General features: G+C 43.6%; 1 protein-coding gene across 1 annotated transcript; it reads right to left on the minus strand.

The window, feature by feature from the left end:
• Positions 1 to 310: 310 nt before the first annotated feature.
• LOC139664338 (RNA N(6)-adenosine-methyltransferase mettl16-like) lies at positions 311 to 24,551 on the minus strand. The gene is made up of 10 exons (XM_071543129.1): positions 24,424 to 24,551; positions 23,878 to 24,014; positions 15,626 to 15,813; positions 14,473 to 14,613; positions 14,073 to 14,188; positions 13,708 to 13,850; positions 11,417 to 11,486; positions 9,539 to 9,628; positions 2,662 to 2,835; positions 311 to 1,410 (listed from the first exon to the last, which is right to left on the minus strand). The coding sequence occupies exons 2-10, from the start codon at positions 24,003 to 24,005 to the stop codon at positions 706 to 708; spliced, it is 1,755 nt and encodes a 584-aa protein (XP_071399230.1). The 5' UTR covers positions 24,006 to 24,014; positions 24,424 to 24,551; the 3' UTR covers positions 311 to 705.
• Between the last annotated feature and the right edge of the window lie 97 nt (positions 24,552 to 24,648).

Raw genomic sequence — 24,648 nt, forward strand, 5'->3', positions numbered from 1 at the left:
CTCGAGTGTAAATGAGTGGAAAAAGATAAGCATCAGTGAAACCACACTGGGATCAACTGTCATCACAAAGCCATTCACAAAGACAATTTGTATTGAAGGGCTAATTGAGGGGCTTTATCTAAATATCACTGATAATGACTGGGATAAGACCTCTGAATGAGAAAGACAGATGTACTCTGTCCTCTTGTGGCCATTTAAAGGAACTGCAATCTTAACATCCTAAAATGCCTTGACACCATTTAACCTGGCTACTGCAAGGCACAAAACAGCTCAAAAATATGAAAGATGGACACATGAACAAATATGTTACTAAAATGTACATTTATTACAAATGTTTTGTTGACAAGTTTGAGCTGGAAGTACCAGCTTGTGTGCTGCCTAAAGGAAAACTGCCTGGCCCAAGAAAGTCAGGTGATTTGACCTGAAGTAATGGTCAGACTGTGATGATCCACAGGTACGAACACTCCCAGTAGTTACACTGGAGTCAACAGTACAGTTTCCAGTCTTCTCACGAGCAACAGCTGACTGTTGTGCACGATTGAATGAGCTGAATTGTCCAAAACAACAACAACAAAAAACTTCCCAACAGGCTGGCAATCAAGCCTATTCTCTAAAAAGAAATAGAAATTTTTCAGGTCTCTATTCACTGTACTGTTTGGAAAAAGGAAAAAAAAAAAAAAAGTTTTCTCCTGTGTTTCTTGCCATTTACGGTTTGCCCACAGTCTTTAGCAGTGTGTTCTTCAGGTACGTACACAGCTGGTTCATCAGGTCTTTATTCTGACCTTCGACCCAGTGCATCTCAATCCCCACATCGCGCTCCTCCAGCATCACATTCAGCAGACACTTGAAGAGGAAGTGCTGATCTGCACCGGGGCTCACGGGCCGATTTGAGGGCGCCACTTCCTGTGAGGTGCCTTTCACTTCATGTGCTGCAGCAGGTTCTTCCTTTGGGCCAGTGTCCTGTCCTGTAGCTGGTGCTGACAGCGTGGGGGGTTCTGTGGAAGTGGGAGACTCCATGTCCACATCTTCGCCCGTTACATTTTCCGAGACCTCTTTTTGTTCCTCAGTCGGGTTTGGTAGTTCTTCTTTGATCTTCTCGCTCGAGGCGCCGCCGTTGGGCGTTTGCTCTGCCGGCTCCTGTGCGGACGTAGCTTTGTTCCGAGTGCTGTTCTGGGTGTCGCTGTTTTGCGCGGAGGAGGGCCGGGTCTGGGAGGATGGGGCAGCAGCGGGGACAGCTGCAGTCAAAGTGGTTTGAGAGCCGGCTCCAGCGCTAGGGGGCGCTCTGGGAAGCTCTCGCAACTGACGGGTCTGTTCGCGTCGTTTCTGTCGTCCGTGGATCCAGGTGTTCTCCACGGCGGTCAGAAAGAGGCTCTGCTGCTGCTTTCTGCATGGGACACGTTTGTGCAGCACCTGCAGTGTCACACAAAGTAGAAGGAACAGACACACATATTGAGGTGACATGGTTGCACGGTGTGCGATGTACCGATTCTGATTCATTACTTTCACTCAATTTAAACTCTGATATTATGTAGCAATCATTTTGTTAGAGCCATTTCTAGCAAGCTCTTATAATTTCCTATTGTTTTCAATTATTTCAATGTAAATAGTTTGGCAGCACCTAGTGGTAGTTTTTGGTGCTAAACCAAGCGTACGGCATCACCTGACCTCACATCTCAGGAGCCCCTTAATTAAGGCAGGTGTGCTGAAATTGGGGGACTGTGGAAGACGCCACAGAGATACAGTCTTCAACCGCCACATGTTTTTGGTTATTTTGTTTGGTTTAATCTTAGTTTTGTTTGGTGAATTTGTTTATTCCCCACTGGTTTTGATTTATTTAAAAAAGGCCCGTTTATTTTGGGGAATGTTTGTTTGGGGTTTTGGTTTCATTTATGACACGACAGTCAGCCAAAGCAGTTTATAGCCTAACCCAACAATTCTCAGTACCCATTCAAACCCCTGGACCACCCAAACCATCGTGGATCATCAAACTGTGAGTAATTAACTAACGGTTAACCAAAATACAGCGCGTTGATCATGTCATGGCGTCTGTGGGCGGCTAAACATCTAGTGTAGAAGCCGCAATACATTTTGTGTAACGAACCTAAACTAATGGTCAAATATGCTTCTGTGTGTGAAAACGGCAGAATGTCAAGTCACTTTGCCTTGATTTCTGAATTGTTGCTCATATTGTGAGCAATTGGATTTTAATCAAATGAAAAGGTTGCAACCCAAAGTGCTTTACAAACATGATGTAGAAAAACAATATAAAAAAGAGAACACTTTAAAGTATAAAAATTACAAAAGAAGTATAAAAGTATAAGTATAATAAAAAAAGAATGGCTCCTGTGGGACACCGCACATAAGGGTAACTTTCCTAGAAGAGCAATCACCTAGGGCACAAAAAAACTCCCAGTCAGATAAGGCCAGACCAGAGAAGCCCACCCACTTCTCAAAACTGTCCAACATGGTGTCACGATCAACCAGATCAAATGCCGCACTCAGGTCAAGGAGCACAGAGGACCTGACAGAGAGCATACTGGAATCGGTAATGTCTCTCATCGGCCACTTTAACAAGCACTATGTTGGGGGAAATTCTCCGATACAGATAACCTTTTTAAAGAACAATATCTTATAACTGTATCCCTGCACCTCAACACTTACCCGCAGGTCAGTGAGCGTCTTCTCCAGCAGAGCGGTGATGCTGTCCACAGGGCCGCGGGCGCTGCAGCCCACAGCCGAGGCTTTAGCCTGGAGCTCCTTCAGAGCGGCCTCCGGCAGGGTGAACGACAGCGGCTTCCGTGCTTTCTCCAGCTTACGCCTCTTACTGGGAGGAGACTGAGGCAGAGGAGGGACAGCCAGAATTAACCACAGATCTGCACAGGAGATTCTTCTAGACCAGTGGTTCCCAACCCAGTCCTCAAGGACCCCCTGTCCTGCAAGTTTTTATTCCATCTTTACTCTTGCATACCTGATCCCAATGGGGCCTACACACTTTCATGCTGCTCTGTTCAGGTAGATCTGTCTCTACCAATCAGCATTAAGACCTTAACTGGATCAGGTGCGCAAGAGTAGAGCTGGAACCAATACTTGCAGGAAAAGGGGTCCTTGAGGACTGGGTTGGGAAACACTGTTCTAGACAAGTAAAACAAAATGGTGTAAAATTATAACAGTTTCTCTTTTTCTATAAATATTTAATAAAAAGAGATCGAGTGGCAGAGACAGACAGATGAACCCGGAGGGGAGGGTTGCAGGGTGGGGGGTGGGTTGGAGAGAGAGAAAGAGATTTGTTATGGAGCAATTATTTTTGTATATTCTCCAAATGCATCATCAGAAATATACACTCTGCATAAATTACATACTAACAATCAATCACAACAGACAGCAGCAGCGAATCTGCTTCCAATAAGAAAGCAGTATACATTCTGAAGATTTGAGATCACTAGAGTCCCGCCCCTATAATCTGGAAATATTTCCAACAATTTGTCATTGTTCCTGTCCAATTGTCTGTCTGTTTCTGTTTTGTGAGTTTTCCCCATTTCATTTATTTTGTACATATATTATTGCATTCATTATGTTATGTTCTTTATTTTGTTTCTGTTGTTATGTTTCTGTTTTTTGTGTTTTAAATAGTTCTGTGTTGTGGCACTGTTGTGTGTAATGTAATTTAAATTAATTTGATGAAGATAGCAGGTTGAGAAAACTGAAAGATCACACCCAGTAACTCTGACACAGCAACATTCTCAGACGTCTGCATCACATACTGGGAATGACCGCCTGAGTGCACTAAACTTGGCATTTAGATCTCATTACAAGTATCCTGGTACTAGTACACAAGTATGTGCAGATGGCTGCCAGTAGGGGGCAGTGAACGGCAGCGGTTCACACTGCACAAGCTGGAAGGAAGAGGGTTCTTTCATTTACAACAAACTACTGAAGGCAACATAAAAAAAAACCAAACTATTAATGTTCAAGCTGGATTACAATAAAGTGCTGATACTGATACTTGTCATCAGGACAATATCTGAAGTGATGCAAAGTCATCAGAGACTACATTTCATCACACTATTAGACAACACTATCACGCACTATTTGATCTGTATAATAGGTTTAAACCTCTAAGTGCTAGATAGAAAGATATGCAAGTTTGTTTCACAGACATGAGTTAGGCGTAGATCAGGACTAATTTTATTTTTCAATGGAAAAAATGAAGTTTTAATCTATGACCAGGCTGAACTTTGGTAGATTAAACCATTCCTATACGGCCAACTCAGAAATCTGTTAAAGGATAAACTTGTCTTCTGATAGCTAGTGGGTTTGAAAATAGACTCATAAAATAACAATGCACTTCTTTCCTCACTTTCCTATTTCCCTTCTTTATAACAATCAGGAAAATAAATGGGACACTTAAAGGGGAAAATCAATACGTTATTACCGTAGTCTGGAACAGTCCAATCAATATTTGTGAAAAACAGCTAAAGCCAGAAACCCCAAAAGTAAGACTCAAACCACAACTCAAACTCAGTGGTGTTATGAAACTGTAAAATTTTCACTGACAATGAATAACTGGTTTTATGGACCCAGTGAACATTTGAGTTTGTATATTTTGTTTTATTGTATTGCAGTTGTTTTTTTCCACTACACTAATGTGCCATACTGTACTGTAAAAGCTGTACAGTAAAAGCGTGCTGATACAACATCCTTATGTATCTGATACCAGCCAGCTTTCAAAGGGTGCTGGCACGTTTGCCATCACCACACAAGTGATGCACAAGCAACACATGGTGTGTACTCCAGGGGGGCTGTTCTGTATCTGACTGTGACCTGTGACCTCTGACCTCCCTGTGGAGGGGGCCAAACGAAAAGAGAGTCTCGTTCCCGGCACTATAAAGTATCACATTATTATTTACCGTATTTTCCAATGTATTCTCTATGGAACAGCTCCAGTTTTTACATCTTGACAATACAATGGGTTCAGATCTTGGTGTTCTAGTTTCTGGCTTTGAGAGATAGAGTTGTATATATTCATGAATATTTTGATTTTCCTTTCCAAGACTATAGGCATCACATATATAAACTGCCCTGCCTCATGTCTTTAAAACAAAGCTGTCCGTCTGCTCCACAGCCCTGTGGCTGTTCAAGGATAAACTTGTGTCCATGACTGTTCGTCGTGATGCTGCTCCTCCTGCATGCCTCCCATTCCCAACATAACTATGGCAGACTCACGAGTTTACACTGAACTCAACACAGACACACAAAGGCAAACACACACTAACAGACGTGATAGCACATATAATCAGAATAAGTATTCAGTACATCTCATTTTTACTCATCAAGTCATAATAACAATTAAAGTATGAATTGTTGGGTAAAACACAAATCCATCCATAATCATTAAAATTTAAATGGACATTAGTCTGCGAGAAGATCAGGACTGATGGTTTCTTATTGTCCTACCATGGGAAGCCTGGTTGGAAGGACTGGTGAGCATGTGGGGAGCATGAGGGGGAGGGGGATAAAAAAGCAGACGGGTAACAAAGAGCTGGGAAGACAAATCACTCCTTCACTGTAAAAGTAAAGAAATAGTGACGACTACTGTGCTAAATCTGGATTGATGGAGTGAGAGAAATGGAGGCAAAGACAGGGAGTCACATGTTGGAGGAGATGATGACTCCCATGTCGTCAAATCACAGATGCGCCACTAATTGCATCTCTCCATGTTTCTACTTAGATCTCCAACTGTCTGTCTGTATGACTACCTCACTCTCTTCACTCCCAAATGACAGTGATCATGCTACTGTCAATAATTTGAAGTTTGAGAACAATGCAAGGATGTACTGATACTGGTATATACAGTACATAGTGTATACACACACATCACATTTCAAATTTTGAACTCCATATTCAAGTCAGTGATCGTGACTGCCAGTAACATCTGTAAGTGACAACTCTAAGTAACTGTAGTCAAACTTTATTTTAATCCATATATTTAAGTATTGTTTTTATTTTACTGTTTTTATTGCTTGTCTTCTATTGTATTTTGTGCTTATTTTCTGTTTGTCTTCATCCCTGCTGAATACCATTACCTTTGCTGCTGCAACAACCTAATGTTCATCTTGTCTTATTATCTTGTGTGATATCAGGCCAGTAATAGGCTAAATTAGGGTACCATCTATCAAGGAAACTCCCCAAAATGTACATTTGATACCAAGAGTCATGTGCAATATGTCAGAAATCAAAGCAAAGCAACTTTGATTTTACCTTCATCTCTCTAAAAGACAAAAATGTAATGTATTGTCAATCCTTTTTTATCTATGATTCCAAGTTAATGGTCTATTATTCAGTTAAAGTAATGTATCACTACTCAATATAAAATGATGTTTGGAATTAGTACTGGTGGCATCAGTGCATGCCTAGAGAAAGGAGAAATTGACATAAGATGGCAGGAGAGGGCAGAGTCTCGACACACACCACTAGAGGGAGCCCAATCCATTTCAGCTCTGCCTGGACCTGCAGTGAATTGGGCATTGCCGCTCACTTCTGATCCCCCACTAATGTCATGCTGTAATGGCGGAAAAGGTCATTACCCAACCGTGTCCGTGCACAGCAGCCGCTCTGCAGCGCTTTTCTCCCACACATCCACAGCAGCAGTAAGTGAAGCTGCACCTGCAAGTCTGCGCAGGCCCAGTGAGAGGCAGGCAGCAGGGGGTCTGCAGTCAGGAAAGTACAGTGACATTGCAGACAGCGTGGCCAACTGACCTACAAACAGCACAGAGGAGGAGCAGACTGTGACCTTCATGCTGCTGCGCTGACCTAGGAGTCGAGTTTCAATTAAGCTTTTATTCATCTTCCCTGTGTCTTCTTATTCATCATTATTGGAGGAAAAAAAGATTCTAGATGGGTTTTTCAGCCTTGGTCACTAGGTTTTTTTTTAAGTTAAAATCATGATCCGTGTAGATACATCTTTAGAAGAGGTTGCCATATTTAATTGTGTTTGCTGGGGTTGTCAAGGGAAGGTGGCTTGTCTGGTAGCTTGTTAACACTGCTTCATTTGTTTGTTTCTCAGCGCCTCTCTCTCTCTCTGTCTGCTCTGAAAGCCCTTCGGCTCACAGGAGAAGAAAAAGAAATCAATAAAATCCATCAAGGAAAACCTGTATGTTCGTACGGTACGGAGCATCCTTGACATAGATATTCACACTAATACATTGGTACACACACACACCAACACAGTCAACATGCACAGACACACAGACATAGATTCACAGACAAAGGGCATCTAACCTACATAACCCACGTGTGCAATTTTAGGTACAGCCCTCTCCACTGAATCACATCCTCGTCTGTGACTCTGCCGCACTTTCACTCCATTATTTATCTGACTTACCCACTCTCACTGCATGCTCTCTCTCTCTCTCTCACACACACACACACACACACACACACACACACACACACACACACACACACACACACACACACACACACACACACACACACACACACACACACACACACACACACACACACACACACACACACACACACACACACACACACACACACACACAACAGCCTTTTACATCAACAGCCAACTCTTCTGTTCTGTGGGTAATGAGAACCACCCCCCTAATTTTGAAAACCGGGGACAGTAAAAGCCTCTGAGTCCAATAAAAGCTGCTCTTTCCAGATCAAGTGTCATTAAATCATGTATTTTCCCCCCTTACATGCATCCGCACACACATACACACAAAAAAACACCAAAAACTAAAAAACCTTCAGGCATAGACTGCAAAGCCTACTCTGATCACCCCTCTCCTCCCAACCCCCCAAACCCACATGGCCTCTGCATCTCTGGTGCCTTCCTGACCTTGAACCCTCCTTAACCCTCTCCTGCCAGCGGCCCTGTCTGAGTCACATGATGCTCCGATGGACCACTAGCAGCAGCATCAGCATCAACAACAACAAGCCTCGGGGCTGTGAGAAACATTCTTTGGCAGTCTATTCTATCTGCTATTTCTATTCACCCTACGTCTGCACCCTAATCTCACTCTCCTTTGTCTCTATCCTCTCCTTTTGTCTGTTTGGTAATTTTTTTTTTTGCCTGCCTCTCTCTTGCCTCCCTCCACTCCATCTGTTTCTCCCTTCGATATCCTCCACATCTCTCCCTCCCAGTAATGAGGAGCCATAATGGAAATAAGCTTCAATTGTTCCACACTCGTAAAAGTAGAACACAATGCTGCATATGTTCTTCGTTCATTTTCAAATTGATCAAGCTCAATCAATTAAGCCATTTACACAAAGGATTGTTTTGAAGACAACATCCTGGATTAGATGCCAGAGATATTGATCAGTTCATTAGATATGTTGTAGTGTACTGAATTTCCTTTTGAATTTTCCTGTCCTTGTAAGGAGAATTTGTCCTGTCATCTGCCTGTTTAAATATAGGTTAAACAAACCAATGTATGGAGTGGAGGAGAGAGAAAAAGCAAAAAATTACAGGAGAGGAGAGGAGAGAAGAGAGGGAGAGGAGAGGAAAGGAGAGGAGAGGAGAGGAGAGGAGAGAAGGTGTTGCCGAGGGATTTGGGCAGGGCCACTCTCCTGCTATGAAGGGGTTAAGTAGGTCACCGTTGCATGCATGTCACATATACTATAGGTTATATGTAACATTAATGAACACCCCCATGCACACATACATACATCCATATGAACACACACGCAGGCAGAATTAGGGGTCATCCATGCATGGAATTACACGTACATAAACTCTCACATATAAACATGTGCGCACACACACACACACACATACTAGAGGGGTCTGCCTGGTAATGATGCTGAGCAGCTCCCGTGTGTAAATAACTGTGGACAGGAGTGAAGGAGGAGGAGGAGGAGGAGGAGGAGGGAGAGAGGCGGCAGTAGAAAATGTAGGCCAATCTTTCTGCTCAACTGCTTTTATGTTGAAAAGCAACAGAGACTAGAGGAATCCATCAAAAGAGAGACTGCAACAGTCCTCAACATACCTCTCCTCTTGCACCTGGTAACCACCTCCGCCCATTTCCATTATCCCCCTTTGTTCTCTCTCTCTCTTTCTCTCTCACATCGCTGCAACATTTTCTCTATGATGCTTTTTACTATTTTTACCATTTCTCTCTCTGTCCCCGCTTTCTTTTTATCTCCATTGCCCCTCTCTCACTGCCCGGAGAGCATGATGGCATGGCATATGCGCACACTCCTACCCTGGCAACTGTTGCCTGGCTACAGCACATTAAAGACACATAAACATCTCCCCAGAGGGCGGCATAAGTGCGTCTAATGGAATGGGCTGGAAGGAAGGAGGACGCAGGGCTAGAGAGGGGGAAGACAGAACGGGACACAGAGGGAGTGCATTATTGAGGAGGAGGCTTTGGGGTTTGGGAAACATCCTGCAGCAGGTGGGGAGCAGTCCAAGCAACCAGAATGACCACAGAACAATCTGCGGAGCCTAAGAGGGCAGTATGGTTGGAAATCTTTAAGCGGACAACACTACCGATCTGCACCAGCTTACCGGAACGATCACATCGTCATAGAAACTCCAGGCCAGCGCCCAGCGCATGGTGCGTCCCTGGTAGAACTCTGTGTGGGTCACTTTGGGCACCTGAAAACACACGACAAACACTGAGTCAGACATAAATAAAACACTCTGAGGGCAGCTGCACACCAGACGCTATTTCACAAGGTTTTACCTCCATTCATTATCTATGAGAAGTGAGAAATCGTGGGCACACATGATAGGATAGGTGCTGATGCAAGCCAGGTCCACAATGTGATGAGCAAAAGCTGACAAAGTTTATTATGCAGAAGAGCTTGACGGTCGCGGCACAGAAACCAAACATCTAGTTCTCAAATTCTCCCAGTCATTAAATCATTCATCTTTCATCCTAGTTCCACTTGTCTTTGAATATTAGATGGAAGACACTCTACGGCTGTGTCTGGCTTGCCAAGTTACGTGACCCATCTCTCAAGATCTTGACAAACAAAATAATGCAGGGAGGAAAGTGGCAAAGATTATTTGTCTTCCTGGCTTGTAACATTACCTGAGGTAGTCTTACATATTTTAGCTGCTAACTTTTCTTTTGGTAGGCTAAACAAGTAATGTTAACTTGCTGGAGTGAAGCATAATATCAAGATTACATTTTCCAGACACATGATTCTGGCAAAATTAAGACAATGCTACAAAATAAGTCTACATAAACACATGATGTCAAGCAAAAAGAATTTGCTCTGACGCTTCACCCCAGAACACACTCAGTCAAACGCCTATTCAATGACTTTTGAAAGAGCGAAGTGGTCATGCTCAGTGTGTGTATACGGTTAAGGCAAGCGCACTAACAATGTAAACGGACATTATTCTCACTGTGACTGCTGGCTTCAACGAGCTCCACATCTCTAATCGTGGGTGAGAAAAAAAAATGTTATGTGAAAAGGACACATTCACACATATGGTGCGAAAGCCCGTGTGAAAACAGAACAGTTTGTACCACTTCAAATTCTCTCCCAGGGATGTTTCAGTAAATAAGAGGAGGGGAAGTGTCACTAAGATAAAGGTCAGAGGTCAAGAGCCCTGTATCAGAGAGACGGGGGGCTTTCATGAGTAGCCCAGCTTAACATTTGCTAAATTAAAAAGGCAACGAGAGACAAGGAGACGACTGGAGTGACGGACAAAAATGAGGGAAGAAAACATTAGCATATTAACTAGGCTAGGTTTCTTTTTACACACACTTTAAAATGAGGCAACGTCCTCGTCCCTGGATGATAGCCAAGGCTGCACTCATGCTGATGAGCAGTGACAGCACCCTAAAACCTCTGGAGGGGGCAAGATTTGAGGGGTGGTAGGCTGGGGGGGGACCATGGACAATTTGGGATGACTGACAGAGGTTTTACCAAAGTCTGCTGATGCCAGTCTGTTCTCAGTCATGTTTTTTTTGTACATGTGGGTGAAGTGGCTGGTGTAGAACTAGAGGCCTATAACAGTCAGGAGTCATTTGCTAGGATATTAGTTAGGCTAATGATGCTAATGCATGCTAGCTACAAAATGCCATGCGATTCAGTCATGCACAACTAATAGAAATCAGGTCATTCATGACTGGTTCGTGACATTGCTTAGCTGGCATATTAGATAGGGTTGATCTGTTATGGTTCAATAGACCCCCCCCCCCCTTCTAACATCAACTTACAGTCCCAAAAGAGCTTGGTGGGAGATGGGAGGCAAAGCACTGTTTAAACAAGCCATTATCGAAGCTTGCCCTTGGGGCATGTTGCCGCATGCACAAACGGAGTTCAAGAAACTATGACTGCTTTGTAATATTTATTGATTGTAGTGGATGTACATGCTTGCGTGTGTTTGGGATCCATGCCTTTGTTCTGGGTCGCGCTGGCTACTCACCCCTTGCTTTCTCAGCTCCTCCTTCAAAGGTGCCAAGCTGCATTTCTTCCCCAACATGCAGCTGTACCACCTGCAGGAGAAACAGTCTGTATTAGCCAGTTGTGTGTCTTTGTGGATGTGTCAGAGGCTGCTGGCCCAGACATGAACTCCCAGACAGAGATCAAATGAACCGAGGTGGGCTTACGGGGGACCACAAAGACTAAAGTAAAACACGCGAGCCAGAAAAACAACCGGGTCTGTCTGCTCCACAGCAGAGGAAAAGCTGCTTTGAAGTTGTCCCACAGAGGAGGCTCAATCAATAATCTCTGCTGTGCAATAAAGAGATGAGGCTGTTTTTGATCAATAAGCAACCTATAGAGAGTCCGGCCAAGGAAAATGGAGGAAAGATAAACACATCAGGGAGTCAGTCTGGGAGGAAAACTGACCAATTTTCACTAATCTTGTCAGGGTGTTTAGTTCTTACTAGATATTTTGTAAGGCTAATGGTCTTTATGTATCAGCCATAGCTTAAAAAAAACATAAAAGGATTTTACTACAGGGCAAAGAGAAGATCTTGCATAAATTGCACATAAATTGTGATAATATACACACACACAGTACATAGGCATATTTGTATTTACAACCATATCCCTAAATCTAGCTTAGATACAAAGCTACAGCCACGGCCAACTAGACAAATTACATTCTTTAAATCTGTTTGATATTTAACTTGTGAATGATTGTAAGGACACAGAGTTAACCGGGTCAGGGAGGCATGAAGATGCATGCTTGGAGAAGCGCCCGGAGGGGTGAAGGGCTGGGGGGACACAGCATCCGCCTCAGGTGACACAATGAAATATTAAACAGCTCTAATATCCACAGATGTTTCCCAAGGAGAGGGGGGAAGACTCAAAATGCGTGTTAACGCCCATGACAGCTTCCTGGCTTCCCTCTTCCAACAAGGCCCTTTCAGAAGTCCCAAAGCGTGCAGCTGGATTAAGATCCCAACCGTATTAATGCTTCTCTCTTCACGAGGCCTTCTGAAGCACAGACGTATCATTACAATCTTATCACCAGAGATGGTAATTTTCATATCAATGGCAGTGAACACTTAGCAAGTTGAATAGGCAGTATCATCTACTTCTCCTAACTGTGGTTTTGGGCACTGTGACGTGTGTGTCTATGTGTGTGTGTGTGTGTGCGCGTATGTGTGTGTTATATTGGTAACCAAGGTGGCTCGCCCCCATCTGGCAGTAATTACAGTTTAGTGTTGTTGGAAAGAAGAGCTGGGCGGGGGGGTGGGGTGTCTCAAAGGACCAATCAGAAAAGCTGGCTGGGTTTCCATGGACACCTGGTGGCTCTGGTGTCCCAGCATGCTTTTGGGAGTGACAGCCGGCTCCGGCTGGCTTGGCCCAAACTCCAAACCTGACACGGCAGGGGAAGAGACAGCCGAGGAGATAAGAAGAAGAGGAGCGGAAGAGAGGGAGACCAGGGGTTGTCTCTCGGTGGCAGCCTCTCCTCGACAGAGAAGTGCAACGCACGGCTACACAAGAGCACACAGGTGTTAACATGCAGGCAAACGGAGCCCCTCTGAGGGCCACTCATCTTTCCATTGGAGCGTATGCAAACACACAGCACTGCATACAGCACACAGACACTCTTGTGCAGAGTAATCATAATTCTGCACATACACACACACACACTACACTCCCTCTAGGGGGGCATGCAGGTGTGGCATGTCTAATCAGCTTTAATAGCACCTCTCCGTTCCTCCCTGCATCCGTGTCTCACTCTGCTGCGCCAGTGACAGGCCTGGTAACGGGGGGGAGGGGGTACAGTGACGGGTTTGGAGACACCCCAGCCACCCAAACACAGCTGTTCCCTGTGGGCACCTGGATACTGCACAGGGTGAGTGTGTGCCAAATCATTAAACCAACTCTGGGTGACAGCTCCATCGCTGCACTGCATCCCATCTGCCCCTTTCCCCTCTTGGTGTCTCCCCATCACTGGTGCTCTCATCTCCCATCTAAACCTCTTCTTAAATTGATCAAAGACTCTCCAAAAGGACAAAACTGCAATGCTTTTTTGCCACCATCTGCCTGTGCAAAGGCCGTTTCATGTGAAGCTGTGTAATCCTAAATGCTTACCATTTCTGAAGATGAATCCTCACTTAGGGATGAATTTCTCATTTAGTTTTGGTTCAGGCTCAGATTCAAGCTTCAGGCTAGGTTTGGTTTCACAAAAAGCTACACCCCCTGGAATGGGTTTGGGTAAAAAAAAAAATCAGGTCCGAGTCAAGCCCTATTCCTCACCGGAGGCGTCTCTTGAGCTGCAGGCTGTCATGAATGATCCTCTTGACAAACTCCAGTTCACCGCCCTCTGCCATGATCTCTGTCACTCCGCCTGTATTTACCGAACTGGGAGGAGGTCGCCGTGAGTTCCTCGAATTCACACCCTGGAGAGAGGAAAAAGATACAGAGGTTGAGATAAAATCCTATTGGAAGCTGATTACAATATTTTACTGCATTTTGTTGGGGTTGCTCTAACCAGCGAACAAATGCCGTTTAGGAGCCAAATGCAGATGCACAAAGACCTTTTGAACCTTTTGAATTCAAATGTTCTCAAGATTCAGACAGAACACCAATGAAAACTAATATTCAGGGTAAGACAATCATACCTTAGCCTCTAGCTGGTTGGCAAAAAAAGGAGGGTTGCACATACAGAAGTCATACACAATGGCTGTCTCTTCTTTCAAGGCGTCCATCAGTAAGGTCTTCTGGGGAACTTTGACAACTGGGAAAATGCACAGAACACAGAAAACTAAGCGCCAGACAAGACTAGGATTTGTAAGTTGTTTCAGTTAATCAAAAGACAGAGATCTTGGGATAATTAAAATTAAGAAATAAGGCCAAGGCAGGCAAGCTGAGGATATTAGTCTATGACAACATACTGTATATAAACAAACATGGGTTGGAAAAAGAGAGATGTCATAGTACTGTACTGAAAAACTGCCGTTTTAAGAGAGTGAGCTAATTTCTTAAAATATATTGGTTGAGTGGTGAGTGGACTACACGCACCTTTAATGAGGTCAGAGAGGTTGTTCTGCTCCACGTTTTTCGTAGCGTAGTCAAAGCAGATGTCATCTACCTCTGTGGCAAGGAAGTACCAGCCATTCATAGTGGCTCCCAGCAAGGGGTAGATACAAGACGCTCCAGTGCCTGGGAAAAACAAACACACATAAACACACACGTTTTGGCAGCTCAACAAAAATGTGTGTATGCTTTAGGATGATGAATGGGTATGATTTTCAGTGAACGATATGCAAATATGCTGTGAAGCTATTTTAAGTAAATGACTGTGTAATTGAAATAATGAGCATCTAATGCATTCTTTTTCGCTTATTGGGTGTAATGGATACTAAAATACAATTCCAGCAACTATTATCAAATCATTCAGGCCTAACAAAGACCAAGCCCTACATTATATAGTCTATCCAGGCTTAGAGAGACGTCCACTGGGGAGTGGAGCTAAAGACGGGGGGAAATTATATGCCCAGTGGCGATCCATCAGGGAGCAGACAGCTCCAATCTGCTTACAGAATGGGTCGGGGTCACCAATCAGTGACCCAAGGCTCTAAGGAGCTATGGAGACACACACACACACACACAATCACAATACGAGACAGTTGTATTTCTGATGGATAGAGCAGCAAACAAGCTGTGACATGTGGATGGGGATTTGGCTGATAAGTGCTAGGTACACAGGAAATGGATGGGCTGGTGTGTACCAGCTGGAAGCGCCAACAGGCGTTCGCTCTTTGCCGATCTGTGCCACTGGCAGCCAGTTTCTCTGGGGAAGTGGGACAGACCTGAGCCAGACGCACAGAGATGAGCTTTGCTCCAAGATAATCTAGAGGAATCCCCCTATGTCCACATAAACATGATTACTAATTGAACACCTTTAACATTCATTACAAATGTTTGTATTGAACTTCATTTAGCTATTGACTATAATTGTAAGCATACAATTATGGAGTAAATCACTGTGGGCTGGACTGAAAACGACTTCAGGAAATTTCTAAGCTAAACGGCAGGAATGAGTAATTGGGTAATTATATGTCACCTTGATTCATTTGTGACGCCAAAGCCCAGATGTGAGGAAAGTGATAATACACACAGCTAATGACATGAGTGGTGTGACATGAATAGAAAGATGGTCACATGACGTTACCAATGTCAATGCCCTTGCGTGGCTGGCCCTGGCCATCTATCAGGTCCTCCACCCAGTGGATGTAGTTGAGGCGCAGGGGGACGGTGGGTATGAGGCGCTCCAGAGGGATCTCGATGGTTAAACCAAAGTCCTCCTTCAGCAGGGTGCAGGTCAGCGCACGCACCGCCTCCGGCTCTTTGAAATTCACTCTAGAAGAAAACCAAATATGGCCGCTTGAGTCCATCACACCACACTCAACAACAACACTCCAGCATTTTGTTATCCTAGAGCATTCTTTGGGCTAAGAAAGGCAGGGATATTACACTTAAAATTGAAAACATATTACCTCTAACCAAAAATATATCTGATGATGATTAAGAATTAGTAATGATTTCAATTTTGTTCTCTTGCTTTACCAATGAGGCCGCCTGTCACTGACAGCACTTTACCAGACTCCTCTTAACACAGAACTCCATTAACCCCCTGCTACTCCAGCCTGGTAGCTCTCTGCATTGCCCTCCATTACTTCTCCTCACAGACACACACTGTGATGAAGAACAATAGTGAGATAAGCAGCCCATCCCTTGCTAATGAAATTGAAATTCACATTTTCGACATTACTAGACCTCCCACTTATTCCCCAATTCCCAGTCGCACACATCCAGCTCTCCCACCCTCTCCTCTCGACATGTTTAATGATTTCAGCTGTCACCAAAGCAGGCATGGGTAGGGGAGACTAAGTGAGTGGGCGAGATAGGTATAATTAAAGCTTCTGTGAGCGCATTCGCACCTCGGCAGATGTAATTAGACACTTCCCGGTGACGGGAGCGTCTGGCACCTTAGAAGTTTGGTGTGAGCATATTCTCTCTATTGTGAAGACAAGAAGGACTACTGCTGATGAAGATGAAGCTATGACTCTGAGATCCAGTGCCTTCAAAATTAGCAAATAAAACCACAAAAAATCTGTTTTCACTTTGTCATTATGGTGTATTTTGTGTAGATTATTTTACTTTGAGTGCTGTTGCAAAACAATGTATTGATCTTGTTCCTTCTTCCAGGTCTGTCTGATGACCAAACTTCACCAACATGACTCCAACAACTAGATTTGTATCAGGGGGAATCCCTTCTCATCTCAGTTGCATTTCATAAGAAAGATTGATTGCAAAATGGGGGAAAAACCTGCCTCAGACTTTGTGACCAAGACTCTGTTCACTATGGTTTAATCCCCAAATCCTGTCTGCATCTTCATTCAGGAGTGATAACAAAGATAAATGACTCTCCACCAGTCAGGTGTGGGATGGATACAAATGAGAAGCGCTCACCAAGTGTCCCTAGTACAACTAACGATCATATTAGGTTAATGGTCCAGTTTAATCAACTGTTGCTGTGAGCTTTAGTGCCAGGAGAAACACGAACACCTGGCTGCTTCGGGGACGCACTGCACATCTTCAAAAGACGAACCAGTAAAGACATTTAAAGATTAAAAATTGGCAAAGGTTAGGATGAATTAAGCTAATGAGGGAAAAGTGATGTATCAGCATAAAGCGCTTCCTTTCCAAATGACGGCATGCTTCTCTCATCTGTCAGATTTTTAAAAAATATTCTGCCCTCTATTCCATTTCTCCTCCGAGGCGTCGCTGGATAAGGATCAATATACAGAGAGTGAGGCCGTTCAGAGCGGGCATGCCAGGCCTCTATTTTTAGCCCCTTGATGAGTGTGTGTGTGTGTGTGTGTGTATATGTGTGTATGCCGGTGTGTGTGTGCAATGCAGACCAATCACTCCCATCAGCGGCACTGCAAATGCTGCGTCTCCATAGCAACCCCACCTACTGCACAGATGAGGAGAGCACGCAAATCCGGCCACGCTGGAGCAATGGCTGATGCCAGATAGAGCGTGAGCGTGCCCGGGATTTACGTTTCTGCCTCTGCGTAGGTGCGTCGACACGTGGGTACGCCGTTACTGTGGCTGACGGCATTCGGGATGGGACAAACCAGTGTCAGAAAGTTGTGATTTGGCAAAAGCATACCTATGTTAAGACAACGGTAAAGACAAAAGGAATCTGACAATCTGAATGGGAAGCATATTACTGCAGTTATTAGGCGTATAAAGCAAAACACTATTCCTAGTAATTTTCTGTAAAGAACTTGAATCTATCACCACCGGACCAGGTAAGAAGGAGCAGAGGGAGGTGTGTATTGTGAGTCATGGAGAAGACAGCGGACAATTACACAGGAGGTTCGTTCTACCTGTGGACCCTAAACCTGGCAGAGGGGTGATATATAGAGAGGAACAAAGAGATGAGAGAGAAAGGAGGAGAGATGTGGTGAAAATATATATATTGTGTGTGTGTGTGTGGAGGGGGCCATATCAGCAAAGGAAAGGGTGAACAAGAGAGGTGTGGAGGACAAGAACCGGTTCATGATGCAGGAGAGGAAACAAAAAAACAAGGTGAAAGTGCTGAGCAGCAGAACAGTCCTGGGTTCAGGTTCAGATAGATGAACAAGAGCAGCTAGTTAATCCAGAGGGAAGCTTCCTGCTGAGAAAGACAGGAGACCACAGCCCACTCTCACCTCCACCGCCCCGCTGGCACACTACATGATCAGCATGAAAGCACACACACACACACACACACACACACTTTCTGTCTCTCTCTGCAGAGAGGTGACCTTCAAGGCACACCTACTTTATTCTGAATGTGCTGGGTAAAATTTTGTGCTGATTAGCAGCAACTTCTTGTCCCACGTTACGTCTGTCTCAACACATTCTGACTGCTCAGAAGAGGAGTGATGAGAGCGTCGCTTAAAACTATATGTGGATTTAACGCCAATCTGGTTATTTGTCTCTGTGCTTCACACATTTGAGTTATTTTGCAATTCAGCAAATACGCTGATGCTGAGATGGGAGCCAATTAGGATTCCCATAACAAACAGATGTGCGCCTAACTGCAGGACTGCACAGTTATGGCTGAAATTATAATCCAGATGATTTTTTATTATTATTATGATCAGAATTACTAATCACTTTTAGGCTTCATGATCTGAGGAACAAAATTATTTCATTGCCCTTTTTAGATTTAAGTTTTTTAGGTTAAATGATCTAAATGAAATGAAATGTTTCAATATTGCCGATATGTCAATAGAATTTAATAATTGTGCAGCTCACATTATTGTACTGTGCATTGTCATTTTTAGTTTAGTGACGGCGGGTGGCAGGAATACTTTAATCTACGATGATAATATCAACTCATCAGGGAGGTCAGGCTGTTTGAAGTTTACTCATCTGCCAACATCAAATTAACCAAATCACATACGTTCTTATAATCAGATCAGTTCATGTCAGCACAAGAAAGCTGATTGGAGCTGCTTACCAGAAACCCTGTGGCCAGCCCCAACACGACCCAAATTATAATTCCAATTTAATTGGTTTTCAGATAAATCAGGTGGGGTACAGTGAGGTTCTACCTAGCTATCAAGGGGGCTTTGGAGAAACCACACAGCTGACAATGGCTCCTTCACAGCGATGGTATTAAAAAGTGAAATATGTAAAGGCGATGTCCTACCTAGGGCCAAGACTTTCCCTGTCATCTTCTCCATCAGATAGTGAAGGGACAGATGTATGGTAATGGCTCTGCTTAGCTTTCCAGTGGGATTTGGAGAGGAGCTGCGGCTGAACGTTGCAGGTTTACATTTATCAATATAAAACGTGGCGTACACGAGGGCATCGCCCTACCAGGGGTCATAATTATTCTTTCCCCTCTTCTCTATTGCTAAGAACATGTTTAATAATATATCTCTCTCGAGGAACCTAGTGTGAAAATTTAACATTCCATTAATTACGGAAGTGAAAAGCCTTCCACAGACGATCGTCTCCCAGTCCATGAAAAATATGACTTCCAAATTAAATGTCACCCAGGCTGTTGCATTTTTAATACCCATTCATACTTCCTCATCCCATCCTTCTATCTGCCTGATCCCCCTCCCCCCCTTAAAAAAAAAGTATGACTGCAACAAGCCAACATTCGGTCTGTTTAGGGGAATAACTGTTCCTTACTTCCACTTTAATTCCAATCACATCCTCTTGCCCTGCTGCCTCTGGTTTGTGTTCCCTGCCTCTACCCATCGCTATCAGTCTTCTCCAGTGAGGGTCCCAAAATGAGGGGAGACGTATCTCCCCCGAGGATTGAGCGGGTGTCTCCCCGAGATTACTCACATCCTCTAAGTGACTGCTTAAATACTAAAAACCCAGTAGATGAATTAATCCGGAAATACAAAACCACGCTAATCCCCCCACTAACGGAATGACAGACTGGGAGGAAAGGAGGGAGGGAGACTCGCTGGCAAGGAGAGAGAGAGAGCGCCAAATCTCTGCCAGCCGGAGCAGATACCACACCACAAAGTGACTAATCTTGGACCTCCATTGAAGTTTTAGGGAAGCAGTCTGGGCTGGCGACTCTCTCCCGCCTGTTCACCCGTCTTGAGTGAATAGTGGGTCTTATCATAGTACAATGTGCTGAGTAAGGAAACCGTGAACTGGCATGTTGCTGAGCAGATACACAACAAGAGCATGCAGCCTGCTTTACCACTAGTGACCTGTGTGTATTTTCACATTTTTTTCTGCTGTCTAAAAAATGACACATATAGTTAAAGGATAAGGCTGGTGTTTTTTAATGCATTGCTTACCGTCAACAAATCCTATGAAAATAACAAAATCAACAATGCATTTGCTCTACTCCCGTTACTTTCTGACTTCCCACATTCCCTTTTTAGCTGTCAACCCGGCTCCAATTGTAAGCTAAAAACCTTGAAATACAGCTCAAAAAGACATAGTTTCAATTTTAAAAATCGCTAACTGTTACCACGCAAAGTCAGGCTGTTGTAGTTATTACCAAATCAAATTCAAATGGGAACAAATTCTTCATTACGCCGGGGACTATTTTCGGTGCTACGGAACTACTTTCCTGAGATTGCAAACATGTTTACAGCCGGCTTATTAAGTTGTTTGAGGAAAAAGTCGGCTGGTTCGGTGCATTGCGATGATGAAATATGCTGCCCAGAGCAACGGCATGGCTCTTTGACGTGTTTTTAATTGTTTTTTTAATACAATGGAGTTCTGCTGGGACATGGCTTCATTGGGCACCGGCTACATGGACGAGACTTGTTGGCAAAACAAAATCATTGCTGATTTTGTTATTTTCATAGGATGTAAGCAATGCATTAAAAAACACCAGCCTTATCCTTTAAAAGAGGGAAATTACCTAATTGGCTAATTCCTATTCCCATGCTAAGTATCTAGCCCAAACACTGACAGGCTGCTTGTCATCTGTCTGCCTGTTGGTCTGTCTGTCAGTGAGTAAGAGACAGAAAGATGCCACATAATGAAGCTCTATAATTAAGACCTGTCACAGATGGACATCAAGTTCAGTTTTACAGCGAGCCCACACATTCACGCCTGGTTGCCAAAAAGACGACTGACTGGCCACCGCACAACCGCAAAAGATCAGCCCACACCAATATGTTCACAGCGGCACACAGATGTTCACGCTCGCTAGCGATACGCTGTCTGCATTCATCTGCATATCACAAAGTTATTTCCTCGCCGCGTCAACTTGGTGCCCGTTTCACCTGACAAGGGAAAGAAGGGGGAGGCAAGAGTCCTGGTCCTGGTAGATAAAAAACCCTCTAACCCAACAACTGACTCTGCCAGGACAAACCCAAACCCACAAATGCAATGTTTCAAGCTGCAAAGTGCAAACAATTTTCAAAATACAACGTCCCACAAAAACTGTCAATGCACACGTTCACTGGGAGTCGGGTTTGATTGTGGAGAACTTTGTATTGATTAAAATAATGACAAAAATTTTATGGCTATAATGACTACTTAAAATACAACTGTGATTAATTGGTAAATTGCATGGAAACAGAAGTTGCAGCAAATAGGCGTGGGTTGCACAACAGCAAAATACAGTGATGCAATTTTACAAGACTCAGTTCAGCAAAAAAGTAGTTTGAGACCAAATTTACATATCAATAAGACATTTCAAGATCAGATCACATCTGACTTCACCGTCTCCTCACTGGATATTATTACAGCAGTTTTGCTATTATTGCTAAAGAATTCAAAATATGTGATAGCAAAAATTTTTAAATTGTGAGCCTATTCACTATTTTCTTTGTATTAAATTTTGATTATTGGATGTAGTTGTTATTTTCTGACTGAACGTGTGAAAAGACAGTTGTCAATAGAAATCTCAGGATTAAAAATCCTTCTCTTCCTCGTCTCCTGCAATTTCTCTACATCTCCCTTTCATGACTGAATCGGTTTGTTAGCTGGAAATCAAGTGGAAATAAAAGCTTTCACTTGGATTCACCTGTTCTGTTTATTTATTTGAACGAGCAGGTGTTACTCATATTTACACAGTCAATGCATATGCATGTGTCAAACTGGAGTGGAGTGAAGGGGCTGGCAGCTGAAATCAAAGGGAGAGGCTATCAACTACACAGGACACTTTATATCCTGCAGCCACAACACAGCCTCCAGTGCCACACAATGATAACAGAGGTGGTGCATGCAGAGGAAAGGAGACATAAAAAGGAGGAATGGATGGAAACAGAGAGTAAAAAGAGAGAGACACCATCTACTATGCTTCATCGTGCTTCACAAAAACCCTCACAGTAGCAATCATGAGCTTGCAATGGTTGACGTCAACACCACTAATCCCTCCAGACACATTTTTCCTTTGTTCTCCTGCCTGGACTCACAAGATGACTTCTCAGCAGTATGTTGGTGAGAAGGACATTGGTAGTGTTACAGTCCAAGTCCAACCCTGGGTCAATTTGTGATGTCTGGTTTGAGTACGGAGTGAAACAAAGGGTAATTTGCCTGGCAATCTTTGGTCACTGTGCAATATCTGGAATATTGGGGGTTAGATTTAGTAGTCAGTCTCATAAAGCAAGAGACCAACAAACATGTAGGCAGACAGGATGAGTGGAGAAGGGAAAGAACCACAACTCTGTTGATAGTGCATGCATTAATCATTTGTCCTCCTGCTGTTGCTGAAAGCTGAACGAGCAGGAAAGATGGCAATTGAGTCAAGTGGGATATGAATAACGATGGTGAAGGCTCTGTGTGTGTGCGCACATATGTACCTGAGGGCTTAAGAGTTAGGTTGGCATGCTGGTGAGAGGGTGTTTGTGTACACTGCTTGATTAAATATCTGCAAAAGATCTTCTGTGTTGTACATAATAAATTACATTTATTCAATGTAATTTTGCCATAAAGTTTGATTATCAAAATTCTATGTTGATGCAATGACAACAAACTATGACCATGAAACATAACTCAAGATTGGCATGCATAAAGACACTTTCCTTTCAGGAAGCTCAGCATGAGAGTGCAGACACTTCATGAACTACATTAGTCAGTAATTCACATCTTGCCAGGAGGCCTGTTTTGTGTTTAGACGGCTCTTGATGCTCCTCCCTGTTGCGGGCCCAGACATCACCCTGCACCTGCAGGATCCACACCAGTGTGCGAGTCCATTTCAGATTTACACAGTTTACAAGATATAGAAAACCAATCAGCATCCAGACTCATAGCAGAGAGTTCTCTTTGGTGTCTGTCTGCCTCTATATTTGAGAGATCCAAAAGGCCATTTCTGTTTTTTGGATGCTTGGCAACACACCTGGTCATTTCATGGTCACTTAATTATGTATCAGCTACACTGCATTTCAAAAAACACCAAAGGCATGACTCTCCACTGTGGAGCACAAGAGGAAAACCTGAAGGCATAAACACATTCTTGGATATAATAGACAGGTCATTTCAATGGCAAACGTACATTGAGCAACAGTATTGGGGAAAACAACATATTGTTTGATGTTTCCATATTCATATTACTTTAGATGTGAAATAATAGTCAGTGATTATGAGGTGAAAGTGCACACTGTCAACTTTGAAGTTTTTCACAGCTATGTTAAATTAAAATAACTGCCTCTTTTGTTTGTTGGTTAGGGTTAGGCTCATCCAAGCAAGACAACACAGAGTGTCACTACACTACTTTCAATAAACATGTACATTTTCCAGTCAACCACACTACAATTCATGACTTCAGCAACAGTACCATGTCATATCTGGTGAACTTGAGCAGCAGCTTGTCATTAACTGAACTGTAAAATCACTGCTTGCAACATTGTGTATTATATTGGTGCAATCTTAGTGACTAATATGAAACACACAAAGTTACACCCACTCTGTGCAGTCTCATGTACTCACACAGGTCGGCCGGTGAGGCTGGTGTGCACGTGCTGCTGGAAGTCTGGATACTTGGACGCCAAGTAGGCAAAGTCCGGCGGCTTGTCTTTGTATCGGTTCCGGGGATGCATGGATTTGTTCAGAGCCATGTTTCCTGCCTTGAGTGGGGGAATCATTTGGGAAATCATGAGTATGAACAAGCTTGGAGAAACAGGCACAGACACATACCAAATATTGGTCTATGAAATGCAAACGTTATCACAACAAACTGATAGAGCTGAAGGGGAAGTTGTACCAGCTAACGGTGGAAATCTGCACATTATCGACACGTTGTCTGCCAACGTGTGCATTTGCTTCTGGTACTGCTGTTTATATAGTGAATTGCTGCTAAATTCTGCCTAAGCTACAATTTCAGATACATAATTTACACAGACTGTCTCTTAATCACTATGCTTTGTCACGATATTTCATCAGATTTGATATGGATCAAAAACTACTGATTCTCAACCTCAACTTATAGGAGCAGCTGGCTAGCAGAAGCTAATGCTAACAGATGCGTCTGCCTACCTTTTAAGAGATATTTTCTTGTGGTGAATGAAGCTTTTAATACTGGTGGCTGTCGCTGACTTTATTAGACTCATACACAGAGAAGGAGAAGACTTCACGTTGTTCTAACGTTTTACTTTTCGCAGTCTCTTCCGATATATGCGTGACGTCAGACCTGTGCGCCGAAACGAGTTGACGTCGACATCAAGCGCCGTCGTTGTCGTGTAAACAACCATATTCTGCGTC

The sequence above is a fragment of the Centroberyx affinis genome, unplaced genomic scaffold (genome assembly GCF_046629955.1).
Source record: "Centroberyx affinis isolate AG114_WGS23_722 - 3 ecotype Tasmania unplaced genomic scaffold, CSIRO-AGI_Caff_v1 ptg004231l_1, whole genome shotgun sequence".
Classification (NCBI taxonomy): Eukaryota; Metazoa; Chordata; class Actinopteri; order Beryciformes; family Berycidae; genus Centroberyx; species Centroberyx affinis.